The sequence below is a fragment of the Bufo bufo genome, chromosome 1, assembly GCF_905171765.1.
Source record: "Bufo bufo chromosome 1, aBufBuf1.1, whole genome shotgun sequence".
In the NCBI taxonomy this organism is placed as follows: domain Eukaryota; kingdom Metazoa; phylum Chordata; class Amphibia; order Anura; family Bufonidae; genus Bufo; species Bufo bufo.
The window spans coordinates 835087377-835101101 of NC_053389.1; the positions used below are offsets into that span (position 1 = coordinate 835087377).

At 55.0% G+C, this 13725-nt stretch overlaps 1 protein-coding gene across 3 annotated transcripts in view; it reads right to left on the reverse strand.

Annotated features, from left to right (window-relative positions):
• Window positions 1–475: 475 nt before the first annotated feature.
• Window positions 476–13725, reverse strand: part of LOC120986647 (ephexin-1-like) — a 45988-nt gene continuing 32738 nt past the window's right edge. For all 3 annotated transcript variants that reach the window (XM_040415308.1, XM_040415311.1, XM_040415310.1), the window contains 10 exons: window positions 11488–11648; window positions 10321–10473; window positions 8864–8993; window positions 8686–8760; window positions 8512–8604; window positions 6890–7047; window positions 6273–6419; window positions 2348–2433; window positions 2151–2255; window positions 476–1999 (listed from right to left, as the gene is read on the reverse strand). In XM_040415308.1, coding sequence (XP_040271242.1) covers window positions 1836–1999; window positions 2151–2255; window positions 2348–2433; window positions 6273–6419; window positions 6890–7047; window positions 8512–8604; window positions 8686–8760; window positions 8864–8993; window positions 10321–10473; window positions 11488–11648 — 1272 coding nt within the window. In that variant the 3' untranslated portion in view covers window positions 476–1835. The remainder of the gene's footprint in view (window positions 2000–2150; window positions 2256–2347; window positions 2434–6272; window positions 6420–6889; window positions 7048–8511; window positions 8605–8685; window positions 8761–8863; window positions 8994–10320; window positions 10474–11487; window positions 11649–13725) is intronic.

The following is a 13725-nucleotide window of genomic DNA, read 5'->3' on the forward strand; positions in this document are numbered from 1 at the left end:
TACAAACACTCCACACAGAGGGCGACTCTCTACATACAAACACTCCACATACAGAGCGACTCTCTACATACAAACACTCCACATACAGAGCGACTCTCTACATACAAACACTCCACATACAGAGCGACTCTCTACATACAAACACTCCACATACAGAGCGACTCTCTACATACAAACACTCCACATACAGAGCGACTCTCTACATACAAACACTCCACATACAGAGCGACTCTCTACATACAAACACTCCACACAGAGGGCGACTCTCTACATACAAACACTCCACACAGGGGACGACTATCTACATACAAACACTCCACACAGGGGACGACTATCTACATACAAACCCTCCACACAGGGGACGACTCTCTACATACAAACCCTCCACACAGGGGACGACTCTCTACATACAAACACTCCACACAGGGGACGACTATCTACATACAAACACGGAAACAATACCACGTGTACACAATAGAAAAGTTTTACTCCACGTGACTTCAAATGACATTACAGGTTTTTGGTGGTCACAATTTACAAGACATGAACAATCCTTCCCTGTACACATAAAACAATGGACTCCTGACCCAACCAGCAGAGAAATAAAACCCTTCGCCGTCCCCTAAAAGATGGCGGCAGTAATGTTCTCCTGAGGTGGATACTGTCTGCAGCATTTCCTTCCTTGGACTCCAGGCAGTAGAAGATCAAACGGAAAGTCTACGAGGTCAAAAGTCTTCTTCTAATTTATACCGACATGTCCACAACGATTCCCGTCTCATTGACCTCAACAAAGATTTGGGAACACGTTGGAGGTCCTACCCTTAGAAACAGAGGGTTTACTGGCAGTGCATGAGACTTGTCCCATCCTACAAACCACTCAAGTTCCACTATTCAAGGAGACTCCGGAAGTTACCATGATATCCTGGAACCTCATCAAACACACAGAGACCATGACAACATACCAAACCTACAGGAGACACATCACAGGCAATCAGTCCTAGCGAGGAACTTGCCTCCTTCTTCGTGGAACTTGTGCTTTGCTGTAGAGTTCTTCATGGTGCTTTTACACAGTATCTTGAAGGTACAAGATGACTCAATGAAGATAAGAAGGACGACCACGAGACACCCAATGTCAAGAGCCATTTATGCCATGAGAAGACACAGAAAATCTTCAGATCTGAGGAATGACAAGCAAAACACTGGACTGAGGTGGGATGTCTTCTGAGCAAAACACCCAAAAAGTGCAACTATTCAGCAAGTTCATGTCCTGGAGTTGGTCCTTTCTGGGGTCATTTTGGCTTCAATTTGGTAAAGAAACCATTGGCCTACGAGGGACTACTACTCTCATTCATATACAGAGGCTCATTATGAGCACAAGCTCCAGGGCTGAAGATGGAGACACTTTTCAGCAGACATTAGTGACCGCACAATCACATAGGAGGGTTTTTGGCAGTGACGTTGATAAAGTCACTAGACGCAGAGGGATCTGGTCTACAAGCAGAAGACCGCCCACTGTAAAACCAGTCCAGGAGCCAGTTCTGGTCAGACATGACGCTGGGCTATGGTGGGATTTCCAGAACATACCCCGTTACGAGCATTACTCTTGGGGCTGGACTCAGAATTGGTCCTTTACTTGACTTAGTTGTCCAGTTAATGTGGAAAGTAGCAGCAAGATGGATGTCGTTCCAAGATCAATGGAGAGAAAATCATCTCCGAAATCAACCAAAGATGAAAATGCACCATGAGCCCGACCTGGTCTTCACCGCAGTCTCTGAATCTTCAGTTACAATCTCAACTTTACGTTCCTGAAAACTCAGACGGAGGTTGGGTTCTGTTCAGGTGGTGCCCGGGCGGGTCACTAGCTGCCGCGCTGCCTGAAGGACCCGGTAGCGTTCTCGGAGGTTCCTCCTCCTGACGTGCTCATTGGTGATCTCCTGGACGTAGCGGGAGGGAAACCAGCCCTTCTTCCCGTCCGAGAGCCGAATACCCTCATACCAGCCTGATGTCAGAGAAGGAGAGGAAGCAATCAGATACAGGGGATGGGAGACCGATCCTGGAACCTCCACCACACAAAGTGTCAGCTCCGCTGCCTAGACCTTCCATACACACCACATCCTCACAGTATAGTACAGGACCGCAGGCGCTCGCACCTTCAGACGTCTTGCGCAGGACATTGATTATGTCGGCAGGCTCCAGGGTCAGCTCGTCAGCCTGAGTGGCGGTGTACTGCTCAATGCAGTGGACCTGGGGGCAATCTGAGGACAGAGACGTGGGGATGACATCATCAATCACCAATGACACACTCAGACATCACTAAACGATGGCAGATTAACAAGCAGAAACTCACCCCAATCCTCATAAATCGTTTCACTGCCGAGAGAGGAGTCATTGTCCTTACTGGGGAACGCAGCCACCCAACGATGGAGGTCAGACCTGTACAAAGACAGAGGCACCGCTGAGACTCACACCTCCTTCCTGTCTGTATCACCCTGCAGGGGGCGGGGCCGGCTCATAGCTCTCTTCTGTCTGTATCACACTGCAGGGGGCGGGGCCGGCTCATAGCTCTCTTCTGTCTGTATCACCCTGCAGGAGGAGGGGCAGGCTCATAGCTCTCTTCTGTCTGTATCACCCTGCAGGGGGAGGGGCAGGCTCATAGCTCTCTTCTGTCTGTATCACCCTGCAGGAGGAGGGGCAGGCTCATAGCTCTCTTCTGTTTGTATCACCCTGCAGGAGGAGGGGCAGGCTCATAGCTCTCTTCTGTCTGTATCACCCTGCAGGGGGCGGGGCCGGCTCATAGCTTCTTCTGTCTGTATCACCCTGCAGGAGGAGGGGCAGGCTCATAGCTCTCTTCTGTCTGTATCACCCTGCAGGAGGAGGGGCAGGCTCATAGCTCTCTTCTGTCTGTATCACCCTGCAGGAGGAGGGGCAGGCTCATAGCTCTCCTCTGTCTGTATCACCCTGCAGGAGGAGGGGCAGGCTCATAGCTCTCTTCTGTCTGTATCACCCTGCAGGGGGCGGGCTCAGAGCTCTCTTCTGTCTGTATCACCCTGCAGGAGATGGGGCAGGCTCATAGCTCTCCTCTGTCTGTATCACCCTGCAGGAGGAGGGGCAGGCTCATAGCTCTCCTCTGTCTGTATCACCCTGCAGGAGGAGGGGCAGGCTTATATCTTTCTTCTGTCTGTATCACCCTGCAGGAGGAGGGGCAGGCTCATAGCTCTCTTCTGTCTGTATCACCCTGCAGGAGATGGGGCAGGCTCATAGCTCTCCTCTGTCTGTATCACCCTGCAGGAGGAGGGGCAGGCTCATAGCTCTCTTCTGTCTGTATCACCCTGCAGGAGGAGGGGCAGGCTCATAGCTCTCTTCTGTCTGTATCAACCTGCAGGAGGAGGGGCAGGCTCATAGCTCTCTTCTGTCTGTATCACCCTGCAGGAGGAGGGGCAGGCTCATAGCTCTCTTCTGTCTGTATCACCCTGCAGGAGGAGGGGCAGGCTCATAGCTCTCTTCTGTCTGTATCACCCTGCAGGGGGAGGGGCAGGCTCAGAGCTCTCTTCTATATGTATCACCCTGCAGGAGGAGGGGCAGGCTCATAGCTCTCTGATGTCTGTATCACCCTGCAGGAGGAGGGGCAGGCTCATAGCTCTCTTCTGTATGTATCACCCTGCAGGGGGAGGGGCAGGCTCATAGCTCTCTCCTGTCTGTATCACCCTGCAGGGGGAGGGGCAGGCTCATAGCTCTCTTCTGTCTGTATCACCCTGCAGGAGGAGGGGCAGGCTCATAGCTCTCTTCTGTCTGTATCACCCTGCAGGGGGAGGGGCAGGCTCATAGCTCTCTTCTGTCTGTATCACCCTGCAGGAGGACGGGCAGGCTCATAGCTCTCTTCTGTCTGTATCACCCTGCAGGGGGAGGGGCAGGCTCATAGCTCTCTTCTGTCTGTATCACCCTGCAGGAGGAGGGGCAGGCTCATAGCTCTCTTCTGTCTGTATCACCCTGCAGGGGGAGGGGCAGGCTCATAGCTCTCTTCTGTCTGTATCACCCTGCAGGAGGAGGGGCAGGCTCATAGCTCTCCTCTGTCTGTATCACCCTGCAGGAGGAGGGGCAGGCTCATAGCTCTCTTCTGTCTGTATCACCCTGCAGGGGGAGGGGCAGGCTCATAGCTCTCTTCTGTCTGTATCACCCTGCAGGGGGAGGGGCAGGCTCATAGCTCTCTTCTGTCTGTATCACCCTGCAGGGGGAGGGGCAGGCTCATAGCTCTCCTCTGTCTGTATCACCCTGCAGGAGGAGGGGCAGGCTCATAGCTCTCCTCTGTCTGTATCACCCTGCAGGAGGAGGGGCAGGCTCATAGCTCTCCTCTGTCTGTATCACCCTGCAGGAGGAGGGGCAGGCTCATAGCTCTCTTCTGTCTGTATCACCCTGCAGGGGGAGGGGCAGGCTCATAGCTCTCTTCTGTCTGTATCACCCTGCAGGAGGAGGGGCAGGCTCATAGCTCTCTTCTGTCTGTATCACCCTGCAGGGGGCGGGCTCAGAGCTCTCTTCTGTCTGTATCACCCTGCAGGAGATGGGGCAGGCTCATAGCTCTCCTCTGTCTGTATCACCCTGCAGGAGGAGGGGCAGGCTCATAGCTCTCTTCTGTCTGTATCACCCTGCAGGAGGAGGGGCAGGCTCATAGCTCTCTTCTGTCTGTATCACCCTGCAGGAGGAGGGGCAGGCTCATATCTCTCTTCTGTCTGTATCACCCTGCAGGAGGAGGGGCAGGCTCATAGCTTTCTTCTGTCTGTATCACCCTGCAGGAGGAGGGGCAGGCTCATAGCTCTCTTCTGTCTGTATCACCCTGCAGGAGGAGGGGCAGGCTCATAGCTCTCTTCTGTCTGTATCACCCTGCAGGAGGAGGGGCAGGCTCATAGCTCTCTTCTGTCTGTATCACCCTGCAGGAGGAGGGGCAGGCTCATAGCTCTCTTCTGTCTGTATCACCCTGCAGGAGGAGGGGCAGGCTCATAGCTCTCTTCTGTCTGTATCACCCTGCAGGAGGACGGGCAGGCTCATAGCTCTCTTCTGTCTGTATCACCCTGCAGGGGGAGGGGCAGGCTCATAGCTCTCCTCTGTCTGTATCACCCTGCAGGGGGAGGGGCAGGCTCATAGCTCTCTTCTGTCTGTATCACCCTGCAGGAGGAGGGGCAGGCTCATAGCTCTCTTCTGTCTGTATCACCCTGCAGGAGGAGGGGCGGGCTCATAGCTCTCCTGTCTGTATCACCCTGCAGGAGGAGGGGCAGGCTCATAGCTCTCTTCTGTCTGTATCACCCTGCAGGAGGAGGGGCAGGCTCATAGCTCTCTTCTGTCTGTATCACCCTGCAGGGGGAGGGGCAGGCTCATAGCTCCCTTCTGTCTGTATCACCCTGCAGGGGGCGGGGCAGGCTCATAGCTCTCCTCTGTCTGTATCACCCTGCAGGAGGAGGGGCAGGCTCATAGCTCTCTTCTGTCTATCGCCCTGCAGGAGGAGGGGCAGGCTCATAGCTCTCTTCTGTCTGTATCACCCTGCAGGGGGAGGGGCAGGCTCATAGCTCTCTTCTGTCTGTATCACCCTGCAGGAGGAGGGGCAGGCTCATAGCTCTCTTCTGTCTGTATCACCCTGCAGGAGGAGGGGCAGGCTCATAGCTCTCTTCTGTCTGTATCACCCTGCAGGAGGAGGGGCAGGCTCATAGCTCTCTTCTGTCTGTATCACCCTGCAGGGGGAGGGGCAGGCTCATAGCTCTCTTCTATATCACCCTGCAGGGGGAGGGGCAGGCTCATGGCTCTCTTCTGTATCACCCTGCAGGAGGAGGGGCAGGCTCATAGCTCTCCTCTGTCTGTATTACCCTGCAGGAGGAGGGGCAGGCTCATAGCTCTCTTCTGTCTGTATCACCCTGCAGGAGGAGGGGCAGGCTCATAGCTCTCTTCTGTATCACCCTGCAGGAGGAGGGGCAGGCTCATAGCTCTCTTCTGTATCACCCTGCAGGAGGAGGGGCAGGCTCATAGCTCTCTTCTGTATCACCCTGCAGGAGGAGGGGCAGGCTCATAGCTCTCTTCTGTCTGTATCACCCTGCAGGAGGAGGGGCAGGCTCATAGCTCTCTTCTGTATCACCCTGCAGGAGGAGGGGCAGGCTCATAGCTCTCTTCTGTATCACCCTGCAGGAGGAGGGGCAGGCTCATAGCTCTCTTCTGTCTGTATCACCCTGCAGGGGGAGGGGCAGGCTCATGGCTCTCTTCTGTATCACCCTGCAGGGGGAGGGGTTACTCACTGTGTGGGAGCTTTAAACAGGCGGTCACATGTCTTCCTCTGGTGATTCTCCAAGAGGGTGAGGAAGAAGCAGTTCTCCATTGTTGGGCAGGACTGGAGCTGGACCAGGGAGCGGTGGGCATAATCCAGGACAACGTGTCTGTCAGAGCTAGAGGAAAATGACAGAGGATGATAAATAGGAGGAGGGGGCGGAGTGATGATAAATAGGAGGGGGGCGGAGTGATGATAAATAGGAGGGGGGCGGAGTGATGATAAATAGGAGGAGGGGGCGGAGTGATGATAAATAGAAGGAGGGGGCGGAGTGATGATAAATAGGAGGAGGGGGCGGAGTGATGATAAATAGGAGGAGGGGGCGGAGTGATGATAAATAGGAGGAGGGGGCGGAGTGATGATAAATAGGAGGAGGGGCGGAGTGATGATAAATAGGAGGGGGGCGGAGTGATGATAAATAGGAGGAGGGGGCGGAGTGATGATAAATAGGAGGAGGGGGCGGAGTGATGATAAATAGGAGGAGGGGGCGGAGTAAGGATAAATAGGAGGAGGGGGCGGAGTGATGATAAATAGGAGGAGGGGGCGGAGTAAGGATAAATAGGAGGAGGGGGGCGGAGTGACTTTCACCTTTTCTTCTGGGTTATAAGCAGGAAGTCATTAAACAGCAAAAAGTAGACGGGGGTGACCTTGGTGGGTTTGATCCCGAAGAGACTTCCCTTCTGCTGCACCTCGCTGAGCTCGCCCTGCTTCTCCAGAAAGCGGTTATGAGATATGATGGGGATAGCCTAAAAGAAGATACACCCAAGAGATGATGGCATCACCGCACTACCAGGCTGGAGAGCAGACCCATGAGATGATGGCATCACCGCACTACCAGGCCAGAGAGCAGACCAATGAGATGATGACATCACTGCACTACCAGGCCAGAGAGCAGACCCAAGAGATGATGACCTCACCGCACTACCAGGCCGGAGAGCAGACCCAAGAGATGATGGCATCACCGCACTACCAGGCCGGAGAGCAGACCCAAGAGATGATGGCATCACCGCACTACCAGGCCGGAGAGCAGACCCAAGAGATGATGACCTCACCGCACTACCAGGCCGGAGAGCAGACCCAAGAGATGATGGCATCACCGCACTACCAGGCCGGAGAGCAGACCCATGAGATGATGACATCACCGCACTACCAGGCCAGAGAGCAGACCAATGAGATGATGACATCACTGCACTACCAGGCCAGAGAGCAGACCCAAGAGATGATGACCTCACCGCACTACCAGGCCGGAGAGCAGACCCATGAGATGATGGCATCACCGCACTACCAGGCCGGAGAGCAGACCCAAGAGATGATGGCATCACCGCACTACCAGGCCGGAGAGCAGACCCAAGAGATGATGACCTCACCGCACTACCAGGCCGGAGAGCAGACCCAAGAGATGATGGCATCACCGCACTACCAGGCCGGAGAGCAGACCCAAGAGATGATGACCTCACCGCACTACCAGGCCGGAGAGCAGACCCATGAGATGATGGCATCACTGCACTACCAGGCCGGAGAGCAGGCCCAAGAGATGATGACATCACTGCACTACCAGGCCGGAGAGCAGACCCAAGAGATGATGGCATCACTGCACTACCAGGCCGGAGAGCAGACCCATGAGATGATGACATCACCGCACTACCAGGCCGGAGAGCAGACCAATGAGATGATGACATCACCGCACTACCAGGCCGGAGAGCAGACCCATGAGATGATGACCTCACCGCACTACCAGGCCGGAGAGCAGACCCATGAGATGATGACCTCACCGCACTACCAGGCCGGAGAGCAGACCCATGAGATGATGACATCACTGCACTACCAGGCCAGAGAGCAGACCGAAGAGATGATGACCTCACCGCACTACCAGGCCGGAGAGCAGACCCATGAGATAATGACATCACTGCACTACCAGGCCGGAGAGCAGACCCATGAGATGATGACCTCACCGCACTACCAGGCCGGAGAGCAGACCCATGAGATGATGACCTCACCGCACTACCAGGCCGGAGAGCAGACCCATGAGATGATGACATCACTGCACTACCAGGCCAGAGAGCAGACCGAAGAGATGATGACCTCACCGCACTACCAGGCCTGAGAGCAGACCAATGAGATGATGACATCACCACATTTCCAAGCTGGGGACCAGACACACTTATAAGGTGACATCACCACATTGTGAGGTCTGAGACCACGCCCCTCACCTTTATCTTATCAAACTCAATCTTGGAGGAAATGTGGATGAGCTCCTCCGTCTGCTTCATTCGGCCGACCTCGCGGTTACACTCCTGGATGATCTGCGGGGTCAGGACACGCATGTGACACGTCTATCAGGCGATGATCATGTCATGTATCATATGTATAACTGCAGGAATTACCTTAGAAACAGAGTCCAAGGCTTTGCTGGCGGTTTTCTCCCCTTCGGACCCCTCCTCCGTCCGTTTTAATATGTTCTGTGGAAGACAAACAAATCAGAAGAGTCATGTGAAGTGACACGTGCAGAGAGACCAGCGGAGGGCGGTTTATTGTGCGGTGCAGGGGCGTCCCGTCTTTTACCTCTATCAGCATCTTGATGCGTGTGATCCTCTGAAATGGCAGCAGCAGAAAGGACATGAAGGGCAATCGCTGGCACTGGGGCAACTCCTGTAACCGGCACACCACGGCGTGGAACTGGGGATTCTTCTCCCTGAAATAAGGAGGCAGCTAAGAGTCAGGAGGAAAAAAAGGTGTGTGCGCGCCCTCTAATGTAGATGTGCTGCTACTGCATGTGCCTCCTAATGTAGACATACGCGCCCCCCTGATGTGTACGTGCAGGCAGCGTGCGCGCGCCCCCCTGATGTGTACGTGCAGGCAGCGTGCGCGCCCCCCTGATGTATACGTGCAGGCAGCGTGCGCGCCCCCCTGATGTATACGTGCAAGCAGCGTGCGCGCCCCCCTGATGTATACGTGCAAGCAGCGTGCGCGCCCCCCTGATGTATACGTGCAAGCAGCGTGCGCGCCCCCCTGATGTATACGTGCAAGCAGCGTGCGCGCCCCCCTGATGTATACGTGCAGGCAGCGTGCGCGCCCCCTGATGTATACGTGCAGGCAGCGTGCGCGCCCCCTGATGTATACGTGCAAGCAGCGTGCGCGCCCCCTGATGTATACGTGCAAGCAGCGTGCGCGCCCCCTGATGTATACGTGCAGGCAGCGTGCGCGCCCACTGATGTATACGTGCAAGCAGCGTGCGCGCCCCCTGATGTATACGTGCAAGCAGCGTGCGCGCCCCCTGATGTATACGTGCAAGCAGCGTGCGCGCCCCCTGATGTATACGTGCAAGCAGCGTGCGCGCCCCCTGATGTATACGTGCAAGCAGCGTGCGCGCCCCCTGATGTATACGTGCAAGCAGCGAGCGCGCCCCCTGATGTATACGTGCAAGCAGCGTGCGCACCCCCTGATGTATACGTGCAAGCAGCGTGCGCACCCCCTGATGTATACGTGCAAGCAGCGTGCGCACCCCCTGATGTATACGTGCACACAGCGTGCGCACCCCCTGATGTATACGTGCAGGCAGCGTTCGTGCCCCCTGATGTATACGTGCACACAGCGTGCGCACCCCCTGATGTATACGTGCACGCAGCGTGCGCACCCCCTGATGTATACGTGCAGGCAGCGTGCACACCCCCTGATGTATACGTGCACACAGCGTGCGCACCCCCTGATGTATACGTGCAGGCAGCGTGCACACCCCCTGATGTATACGTGCAAGCAGCGTGCACACCCCCTGATGTATACGTGCAGGCAGCGTGCACACCCCCTGATGTATACGTGCAAGCAGCGTGCGCACCCCCTGATGTATACGTGCAGGCAGCGTGCGCGCCCCCTGATGTATACGTGCAGGCAGCGTGCGCGCCCCCTGATGTATACGTGCAGGCAGCGTGCGCACCCCCTGATGTATACGTGCAGGCAGCGTGTGCGCCCATTACAAAGACCTGGCATTGTGCACCGCTAATACAGAAGTTGGGGGTTCTCACATGAGCTCACTGTACGTCTTCTCCTGGTAGACCTGGTTCCGGACATAGTCTACATACACAGTGAAGTGATGTACAGAGTGCTGATAGATGAGGTCACAAACATCCGAGATAATGACATCTTCATCCACTCGGGCCTCCAAGTCCATGAGGAATCTACGAATATAATAATATTAATACAGGGGAGGTCACCTCCGTATAATACAGGGGAGGTCGGGAGGTCACCTCCGTATAATACAGGGGAGGTCGGGAGGTCACCTCCGTATAATACAGGGGAGGTCGGGAGGTCACCGCCGTATAACGCAGGGGAGGTCACCGCCGTATAACGCAGGGGAGGTCACCGCCGTATAACGCAGGGGAGGTCACCGCCGTATAACGCAGGGGAGGTCACCGCCGTATAACGCAGGGGAGGTCACCGCCGTATAACGCAGGGGAGGTCACCGCCGTATAACGCAGGGGAGGTCACCGCCGTATAACGCAGGGGAGGTCACCGCCGTATAACGCAGGGGAGGTCACCGCCGTATAACGCAGGGGAGGTCACCGCCGTATAACGCAGGGGAGGTCACCGCCGTATAACGCAGGGGAGGTCACCGCCGTATAACGCAGGGGAGGTCACCGCCGTATAACGCAGGGGAGGTCACCGCCGTATAACGCAGGGGAGGTCACCGCCGTATAACGCAGGGGAGGTCACCGCCGTATAACGCAGGGGAGGTCACCGCCGTATAACGCAGGGGAGGTCACCGCCGTATAACGCAGGGGAGGTCACCGCCGTATAACGCAGGGGAGGTCACCGCCGTATAACGCAGGGGAGGTCACCGCCGTATAACGCAGGGGAGGTCACCGCCGTATAACGCAGGGGAGGTCACCGCCGTATAACGCAGGGGAGGTCACCGCCGTATAACGCAGGGGAGGTCACCGCCGTATAACGCAGGGGAGGTCACCGCCGTATAACGCAGGGGAGGTCACCACCGTATAACGCAGGGGAGGTCACCGCCGTATAACACAGGGGAGGTCACCGCCGTATAACTCAGGGGAGGTCACCGCCGTATAACGCAGGGGAGGTCACTGCCGTATAACGCAGGGGAGGTCACCGCCGTATAACGCAGGGGAGGTCACCGCCGTATAACACAGGGGAGGTCACCGCCGTATAACACAGGGGAGGTCACTCACCTCTCGCTGACTTCTTTCACCTTGAGGACGTTGGAGAACAGAATTTTCTTCTCCCTGATCACCAGTGTTTCCTGGACGTCCCGGGACCCCAGGAAGTGTTCCGTCAGCACATTCAGAGAGCGGAGGTATGAGGCTTCAGAGGTCAGGACCTCAAACATGCTCTAAAGACAGATACACCATAGGGCGGATTAGTAGGTACAAGAGGCCATGGAGATCCTCCCCTCTGTAATAGTCCGCTCTCCGCGTAATAACACGCCCCCTCTCTGTGTGACAACCCCCTCTACATATAATACCGCCCCTCTTTGTGTATATATATACGCTGCTCAAAAAAATAAAGGGAACACAAAAATAACACATTCTAGATCTGAATTAATTAAATATTCTTCTGAAATACTTTGTTCTTTACATAGTTGAATGTGCTGACAACAATCGCACAAAAATTAAAAAATGGAAATCAAATTTTTCAACCCATGGAGGTCTGGATTTGGAGTCACACTCAAAAATAAAGTGGAAAAACCCACTACAGGCTGATCCAACTTTGATGTAATGTCCTTAAAACAAGTCAAAATGAGGCTCAGTAGTGTGTGTGGCCTCCACGTGCTTGTATGACCTCCCTACTACGCCTGTGCATGCTCCTGATGAGGTGGCGGACGGTCTCCTGAGGGATCTCCTCCCAGACCTGGACTAAAGCATCTGCCAACTCCTGGACAGTCTGTGGTGCAACGTGACGTTGGTGGATAGAGCGAGACATGATGTCCCAGATGTGCTCAATTGGATTCAGGTCTGGGGAACGGACGGGCCAGTCCATAGCATCAATGCCTTCGTCTTGCAGGAACTGCTGACACACTCCAGCCACATGAGGTCTAGCATTGTCTTGCATTAGGAGGAACCCAGGGCCAACCGCACCAGCATATGGTCTCACAAGGGGACTGAGGATCTCATCTCGGTACCTAATGGCAGTCAGGCTACCTCTGGCGAGCACATGGAGGGCTGTGCGGCCCTCCAAAGAAATGCCACCCCACACCATTACTGACCCAATGCCAAACCGGTCATGCTGGAGGATGTTGCAGGCAGCAGAACGTTCTCCACGGCGTCTCCAGACTCTGTCTCGTCTGTCACATGTGCTCAGTGTGAACCTGCTTTCATCTGTGAAGAGCACAGGGCGCCAGTGGTGAATTTGCCAATCTTGGTGTTCTCTGGCAAATGCCAAACGTCCTGCACGGTGTTGGGCTGTAAGCACAACCCCCACCTGTGGACGTCGGGCCCTCATATCACCCTCATGGAGTCTGTTTCTGACCCTTTGAGCAGACACATGCACATTTGTGGCCTGCTGGAGGTCATTTTGCAGGGCTCTGGCAGTGCTCCTCCTGTTCCTCCTTGCACAAAGGCAGAGGTAGCGGTCCTGCTGCTGGGTTGTTGCCCTCCTACGGCCTCCTCCGCGTCTCCTGATGTACTGGCCTGTCTCCTGGTAGCGCCTCCATGCTCTGGACACTACGCTGACAGACACAGCAAACCTTCTTGCCACAGCTCGCATTGATGTGCCATCCTGGATAAGCTGCACTACCTGAGCCACTTGTGTGGGTTGTAGACTCCGTCTCATGCTACCACTAGAGTGAAAGCACCGCCAGCATTCAAAAGTGACCAAAACATCAGCCAGGAAGCATAGGAACTGAGAAGTGGTCTGTGGTCACCGCCTGCAGAACCACTCCTTTATTGGGGGTGTCTTGCTAATTGCCTATAATTTCCACCTGTTGTCTATCCCATTTGCACAACAGCATGTGGAATTGATTGTCACTCAGTGTTGCTTTCTAAGTGGACAGTTTGATTTCACAGAAGTGCGATTGACTTGGAGTTACATTGTGTTGTTTAAAGGGTTTCTATCACTTTGTTTCACCTATTTAGCTTTCAGACACTGGCGATCCGCTTGTGTCTGCTTTATCTAACCATCCTAATATAAGAGCTTATTGTCCTGCCGTTTAGCTAAAAAAATAACTTATATAGATATGCAAATGAGCCTCTAGGTGCTATGGGGGCGTGATTAGCACCTAGAGGCTCCGTCTACCTTAACAAACTGCCGCCGCCCAGCGCGTCCCTCCAGCCCGCCCATCTCCTCCGGAATGCGATGCTCCTCGTATTCGGCGCATGCGCAGTGAATGTCTGATCGCTTCCCTGCTCAGACATCTCCACTGCGCCTGTTCCTCAGAGCACTATGACGTCATCGGCGCAGGCGCAGTGGAG